Below are 7,989 nucleotides of genomic sequence, written 5' to 3' on the forward strand. Positions count from 1 at the left end.
AAATGTTGCGACAGAGCTCTTCAATTTTGTGAGGAAGCTGTTTACTTGCATACGCCGAACATAGGTGTAACGAATGGCAGGTACATTTAATATAAAAAAGATCAGTATCGGGCTTAAGCTTTGCCCTTAAACCATTAAGTTGTCCCGCCATTACGTTGGCACCATCGGTGGCTAAACCGATTATGTTTTTTAATGGAATACCCTGTTCACAAAAAAACTGTTTGATTGCATCATAAATGGAACTTGCATCACAATTTCTTAATTCAATTAAGCTTAAAAACGAATCATGTACCCTTTGTGTTAGTTTGTCAAAATATCTTACAACTAAGACTAAACATTTCTTTGTAGACAAATCAGTTGTCTCATCCACAATGAGGGAAAATTTTGACGATTTTAATTTACATACGATTTTATCTTTGGCTTTGTTGCCCAAAATGTCAGCAATTTCGGTTGACTTCGTTCTGCCACATTGAATAGCCGCAGCAATTTTAGAGTCAGGGCAACACTCCTTTAGAAGCGCTGGTAAAAATTTCATAAGAAGGAATGGTAAGTTATGGCAAATAAGGAACAAGACAAGTGTTAGCTCAGCGTATTTTATTTACTTGTCTAGATAGCGCTATTTCTTCGCTACTCAAAAGCTTTTGGATTTGTATTTGTTTTTTCTTTTTTTCCACGTTTTGCAAATGTACGGCCAAGGAACCATGTTTCTTTAAATAAGTGACATGGTTCGACAACTTTTTGTCGCAAGCCATACAATGGCTTGCCCCATTGACATTTTGCAACCAAGGAAATTGGTCTAGCCATGCATGGCGAAATTTTCTTGCTGCGACTTTTTTCTTACTACGTTGCTGTCTGTATATTACAAAACAAATACATACATATGTAAGTAATATTAATACATTCATTTCAAATAATCTTACTTGGTTTCACTGCTGGGGCTGCCACTGCTGCTGCTACTCTCCACAACCTCAACAGGTGTAGCTGGCCTATGTCTTATCACGAACCTAATTTAAAAGATTTTTAGAAATACATATTATACAAAATAAAACCAAAATTGTGTATTTTCTGCTCACTTATCCATAGCAATGAGCCCGTATAAATTTACTTGAAAGACCAATTTTGCGCGGAATTCTAATAACTTTTCGCGGCTTTTAAATGATTCTCTTATTATTCAAATGTCATTTCACGTACATATGTGTGTGCAAAGAACATAGAGATGGTGCAACTGCCGGGCCGTTTCAAAAACTTGGCGATTAAATCACCACGATTTATTAAAGACACGAACCGATAGTTGCACCCTCGAACTTTTACATGTTCTTTTGCATATGTAAACACATGATTATTATCGAAATAAGTCGAATCTTGAGTTGCCATTCTAGTAGTAATACCTTTATTTAAATAACCATATTCAGCAGAATAAATGTATTTGTTTATACTATTTTTCAAAGATTTAAGTATTTTACGTATACAAAAATTAAAAACTACAGTAAATATTAAAAAATAACAAAATGGGAAAGATCTTAACAACTTCACAGGCAAGAAAAAAATAACCAAAATTGGTTAAAAGTAGCCAAAACGGCAACACTGCTTGTTCAATTCGATGAAAACCGTTGTTATTGTGGCGAAGATGGAACCAAAGTAAAACTTTACGCACTTTTGGTGCAACTTTGTTGATACCGCATATAAAGATCACAAAAGCCATTCTGCGGGCACGTAGAATGGGACGCGTTTCTTTGCCAGGCGGCGCATTTTCATCTCACGGCGTCCATCAGGAGATATTTATTTATTTTAGTTTACGCTTGATCAGGGTAGCACGTTTGCTAACCTGCTTCTTGCTTAACTTCATCTTCGACTCGGGGACAGCAGGCAGCTTCCTGAAATGTAGTTTTCCCTTTGCTTCGGGCTTCTTACCGACCGTGGTGGCAGTCATCTTATCTTGTCACTTAGCACGTTGAGAAGGCGAAAAAAAACGCCACTCGATTTATAACATTTCTATCAAACACGATTTAATTTCTTACTTTTTTAATACATAGATATGCTGCAACCAAGCACTTACTTTCCCAAATTCCATCTTGCTTATAGGCATAATTTTCCAAATGTGCCTGAGATGCTACTTCATACTAATAACTTCATTTTCCAACTTCAACATATCCTAAAAAGACATAAAATTTACATTAAACAATAGAAATCGCAAAAATTGGAAAATAAAATACTTTCTTCATTTTGTTTTGTTGTCAAATTTCTGAAAAATGTGAATTCACCACGATGCAATACAGAAAGAACAAGGACCAGGGTTGTAATTTTAAGTCTTCAGTGGCAATGCGCAGAGCGTTCCGAGTAGCAAAATTAATTTGTATCAAATATAACATTAAACGGTGGTGCATGTTGTCGCGACTATCGATAGTGGGCGATATTTTTTTAAACAATCGATAGTCGCCAATTTTGAAAAATATAAAAATATAATTGGGGCGTATTCATAGTTAAAATTAAGTTGGTACTTAAAGTTGGTTGTAACTTTATTGACGGATAATCCATCCAAAATTATGTCAAAAAGCTACAACTAACTTTAAGTACCAACTTAATTTTGACTATGAATACGCCCAATTGGGTTAGATATAGTTTTTTAAAGACCATAACGACCTACCTTAATAATGAATGTATGATTGAAAAAACTAAACATATTTACGTATTCCGCTTTCTAAAGCTATTTGTTTTTATATAAGAAACATAGCATGTCAACATTTTTAGGGTTTAGTTGCGATATTTTTTCGTTTACCATTAAAGCTGCTTTACTGTACATTCGTTCCGATTTTACTGATGACGCACAGTGGGACGTCCCCATATAAGCTACGACCAAAAGTAGTAACCGTACTAGAAATTCGCTGAAATTTCGTATATGGGCTATTAGGCACTTAAAAATGAAGGCATTTGGAAAATGGTGAAATTCAACGCGTTACCACGCCCACAGTTCTTATGGGCGGAAATAGTAAATGTTATCCGATTTTGATCAAATTCGGAGCATATTCTAGATCTAACGAAAAAAGCATAAATCTGAAAGACCGTCAAAATCGGTTTACATTATCGTCCAGTACTTCTAGAAAAACAGGCGCAAATTAAAAAAAAAAGCAGATTGTTTGGTAAAATTCGGTGAGCCCTGCTCTATTAAGCCAAAATTTTCCAACTTGGAAGATAATAAAGAATTTGTTATTACGGCGCCCACCTCCTTTCTTGGCTCCAAGTACTAAATTGTATGAATTTTGGAGGAAATGAAGAGGCCCCTTTTTTTATTTCTAAAGAAGTAACTATTTCTTAATTTTAAAAATGACAAAACGAAAACATTTACAGAACCCATTCTAAGTTATGTGAACGATATGTATTTTCATTGAAACTTTCACTTTTAACTACATTTTATACAGCAAAAGCTGAGCTGAGGCAATCAGGACTCTTGCCATAGAAAACGGATTTCGTCCAGAGAAGCGTCCATTTTTGGCTGAATGTTGAATGTGATTAATAGATAGACGGGTCACTAATATCTACACCTACTTCAATTTCCATTTTCCATTACATTTATTTATTTTATGTACATATCAGAGTCTTTCTCTTCAGCTCTACAATAAAAATTCAATAAATTTTACAGGAGATGGGTCTATAAAAGGAAGAATAGAAGCTGAACTCGCAGCTCTCGCAGCTGGAAAAATTTGAGATATGACACGCATATTTAACGTTTACTTGTCCTAAGTATAATTAAGCTCGCTTCCTAGGTCCTTTTTAAATATCTCTTTTTAAAGTAAGCACTCGAAAAATTTTATACTCACAGAATTTCCACCGTTTTATGCATTACAAAAGATTTATTAAAATTTAAATCAATGCTTGACCACAGAAATTCAAAAAAAATAAATTTATAAATTACTTGCGAGAAAATCAAAATTTTTTCTCACAAAATTATTTTTTCGCATTGTTTCTATTTTAAGCTAGTGTCATGATTGCAAAAATGCATTTTTATTAAAAATTCTTTTTGGTTTGGGTTATCTGGATATTTTGTTATGTATCTGTGTAATTACTTTATCAGAATGCGCTAATCAGTTTTTACTATTTTTGGCCGCTGTAGTCCCATTGTGCGATGTTAGACCAACATAGTTACCAAATATTATTTAATATAAAAGTATTGCCGCTTTAAACAATGCACATTCACCATTTTTATGTCTTAAATTTGGAAAATTTTCGATAGTGAAAATACTCGATAGTTTTTAAAAACTATCGATAGTGAAAAAACCAAAACCATCGATAGTGTCGATAGCGCCATCGACAGTTTTCCACCACTATCACGAACACAATGGAAGGACCAAGTTCAGAAGGACCTGTCCGAACTTGGGATAAACAACTGGCGCAAATCTGCAAAGGAGAGAGGCAACTGGCGAAGTTTTTTGTTGTCGGCCTAAACCGACAAACGGTTGTAGTGCCAAATAAAAAGAAGATACAGAATTTCAAATCAATTTAGCCAATTATGTTTCGAGCAGAGCTTTTTAGAGCCATTTCAGTTTTCAAAAAACATCGATGCATCGGTGCAAAACATCGATATTTTTGATGTTTCGATAATTTTCCGACATCCCTACCTTTATCTTGAATTTCCATTACAGAGCTCCTTGAATAAGTTCCACGATCTTCACAAATAAATATAAAAAAGTGAGAAGTAATGAGTCACTGAAAACACGATTCACAATGAAAATGTGATTTGTCAACTTTCGAGAGTTAGGATTTATATCGCGAAAAAAATTTAACTGTAATGAGATATCACCACAAAACATTACTATACAAGCTAGATCTGCATATATTTGAGTTTTGACCGCCAGTTGAACCACTGTGTACCCCCAAAACATATGTACATCAACAACTACGTGTAAAGCCAAACAATTAGGTATAAGACAGCGAAGATTAGAAGGTATTATTTAAATTATCTCTACACTAAAGTTAGATACAAATTTTTGCTTTTTTAAATAAAAATTATTATTTCTAATTCCAGAAAAAACGTGAAGATGTTAAAAGGAATACAGACTACATTGACCTTTCATCATAATGGAAACATAGATGTCTTAACCAGCTGCTAAACGGATTCGCTGAGAGCTGCATACTGGCGATGTTGGAAAGCAATATTCAGGCAGTGGTTAAATATAAAAATTCAAAAATGCCTTATTCGTTACGGCATCCACAAGAACCCGACCACGAAATTTCCGAATACAGCTATTCACAATGGAATAGTGTACTCTTACGGAACAACGAGGCGAACATCTGCTCCGCCAAAAGAATAGCACCCGTTGGGACTTGCTCAATATATACTCGCAAAGCTCTCGCTCAAATACTGTCTTTATACCAGCAAGAAAATTCATACAGACAACTATTTAACGCGTCCTTCTTACTGATATCATTATGCTTGCTCTTCGCCGCAACCACCATAGCCGAGCATGTGCGCGAGCTTGAAGTATCCGAAGGTGTGCCCATTGGACACCAGATTGGCTTTATTGGGGAATTCTCTCACGGGATGGATAGTGGCCCACCCTATCTTATAGTGCCGGTACCGGGTAGTGCTGTGGACACCGATCTTGCTATTGATCACACGACCGGTGATATACGGACTAAGGTATATTTGGATCGTGAGTCTCGTGCGTCCTATAGCTTGGTAGCTATACCTTTAAGTGGAGAAAATGTGCGTGTAGTGCTGCGAGTATTGGATGAAAATGACAATGCGCCGATTTTTCCACAACCGGTAATGAATATCGAGTTTCCCGAAAATACGCCGCGAGATGTGAAAAGAACGTTGAATCCTGCTCGTGATCTAGACCTCGGTCAATACAATACACAACGTTACAATATCGTATCCGGTAATTTTAATAATGCATTCCGTCTATCGTCTCATCGCGAGCGTGACGGCGTGCTTTACCTGGACTTGCAGATTAACGGATTTCTCGATCGCGAAACGACCCCGGCTTATACTTTGGTAATTGAGGCGTTAGACGGTGGAAGTCCACCATTACGTGGACAGATGACTGTTAACATTACTATACAAGATGTCAACGACAACCAGCCAATATTCAATCAGAGTCGTTACTTCGCTACTGTATCGGAGAATGCCACTGTTGGAACGAGTGTATTGCAAGTGTGTGCCACAGATATAGATTCTGATGAAAATGGGCTGGTGGAGTATTCCATAAATCGGCGACAGAGTGATAAAGAACAAATCTTTCGTATCGATTCGCAAACTGGTTTGATTTCAGTGAATAAACCTCTGGATTTCGAGACGAAGGAGCTGCACGAGCTTGTTGTGGTTGCAAAAGACCAGGGCGAGCAATCACTAGAAACCACCGCATTTGTGTCTATACGAGTAACAGATGTCAATGATAATCTCCCGTCGATCAATGTTATTTTCCTTAGCGACGACGCAACGCCCAAGATTTCGGAGTCGGCAAAACTCGGTGAGATTGTGGCGCGTATTTCTGTCAATGATCCAGATTCAAAGGCCGAATACTCGAACGTAAATGTTACTCTTAATGGTGGCGATGGACACTTTGGGCTCAGTACACGTGACAACATCATCTATTTGGTGATCGTCTCCCAACCTCTTGATCGTGAGTCTCAGTCGAACTATACGCTTAGTGTTGTGGCCACAGATAATGGCACACCGCCATTGCATGCCTCGAAAACTATTTATCTACGCGTAACAGATATCAACGATTATGCGCCGGAGTTTGAGCATGAAGTGTACGATGCCAATGTGATGGAAGTGGCTGATCCTGGAACATCTGTTTTAAAAGTGACTGCATTTGATCGCGACGAGGGAAATAATTCCGCAGTGCTTTACGCGCTTGCTGATACACCAGAAACACACGCCGAATGGTTTCAGATTGATCGACATACGGGGTTGATAACTACGCGCTCGCAAATTGACTGTGAAACCGAGCCCGTTCCGCAGCTGACGGTTGTAGCTAAAGACAATGGACATCCACCACTCTCATCCACAGCTACAGTGCTTGTAACCATACATGATGTCAACGATAATGAACCGATTTTTGATGAGAGCTTTTACAATGTTTCGGTAGCCGAAAATGAACCCGTTGGACGGTGCATTCTAAAGGTAAGTGTAGATGTCGATAGTTAACAGTAAATGTGATTTGCGTGAAGTGAAATTAGAAAGTGAGGTACAGTTTTCGAAATGGAAAACTCCGCAGCTTTCTTAAAAAGCGCTAATGTCACAAGCTGACGATGAACCAAGGTTGCTTTGTTAGTTAGGATATAAAAAGGCGCGCGCAGCACCGTAAACGTGAAAGAAGTGAAACTTCTTAAAAAAGGTGTTAGTACCAATGTGTACGGCACGGCAAAGCATTCGGCGATTGAGTTACATAGGTACATACATATGCAGTTTAGGTTAAAAATTAAACATTAATTTCATTTGATTTTGCTGATTTAAAATTTCATTATTCATTTTCAATTTCAATTGAAAATCCGGTAACACTATCTTATGTGAGTTCGCCCTGCTAGCTAGCTGAACGGATAGAACTGTCACATAATTATCTATTATATGTTTAATAAATACAAATGTTTATACTGCACGTAAACGTAACGTAAAACTGAAGAATCTAAAATCACTAGATCCTTACGAATTCGCAGCTATTTGTTAACATTCGCCTCGTGCTTTATAACCAAGGCATTAAGCAACGTGCGAACTTCTGTTTGCATTTATTTAAGTTGAAAGAAGACCAAGGCGAATTTATACAAGGTGGTAGTAAGAATACAACAACAACAACCCCATATATTTTTTATTACGGGTATTGTGTCAAATCAGTGCTGTCAAATCTGTAAAAGCAAAAACAAAATACATGTAAGGCTAAGAAATCACCTGATCAAAGAACACCACCTTGTATAAATTCGCCTTGAAAGCAGACAAATTCCTTTTTTTCGGTATCTCCTCTTTCTCGCCTTCTCTTTGCATAACGTTGT

General features: G+C 37.1%; 2 protein-coding genes across 2 annotated transcripts; one reads left to right on the forward strand and one right to left on the reverse strand.

The window, feature by feature from the left end:
- Positions 1 to 584: 584 nt before the first annotated feature.
- LOC118739751 lies at positions 585 to 1,170 on the reverse strand. Its single transcript, XM_036471259.1, has 3 exons — positions 1,074 to 1,170; positions 921 to 1,004; positions 585 to 852 (listed from the first exon to the last, which is right to left on the reverse strand). Exons 1-3 carry the CDS (start codon positions 1,079 to 1,081, stop codon positions 585 to 587), a joined length of 360 nt encoding a protein of 119 aa, XP_036327152.1. The 5' UTR covers positions 1,082 to 1,170.
- Positions 1,171 to 5,022: 3,852 nt separating this feature from the next.
- LOC118738652 (protein dachsous-like) lies at positions 5,023 to 7,167 on the forward strand. The gene has a single exon (XM_036469557.1). The coding sequence runs from the start codon at positions 5,135 to 5,137 to the stop codon at positions 7,148 to 7,150; it is 2,016 nt and encodes a 671-aa protein (XP_036325450.1). The 5' UTR covers positions 5,023 to 5,134; the 3' UTR covers positions 7,151 to 7,167.
- The last annotated feature ends 822 nt before the right edge of the window (positions 7,168 to 7,989 follow it).

The sequence above is a fragment of the Rhagoletis pomonella genome, unplaced genomic scaffold (genome assembly GCF_013731165.1).
Source record: "Rhagoletis pomonella isolate Grant_MI unplaced genomic scaffold, Rhpom_1.0 Rhpom_scaffold_00005, whole genome shotgun sequence".
Taxonomy (NCBI): Eukaryota; Metazoa; Arthropoda; class Insecta; order Diptera; family Tephritidae; genus Rhagoletis; species Rhagoletis pomonella.

Excerpts from the sequence above, each read along its gene's own strand:
- LOC118739751 (XM_036471259.1), bottom strand. Across the intron at positions 853-920 it reads AGCCCCAGCAGTGAAACCAA|ACAGCAACGTAGTAAGAAAA; the intron begins GTAAGATTATTT and ends TGTAATATACAG.
- LOC118738652 (XM_036469557.1), top strand. The coding sequence starts at position 5,135 with ATGTTGGAAAGCAATATTCAGGCAGTGGTTAAATATAAAAATTCAAAA.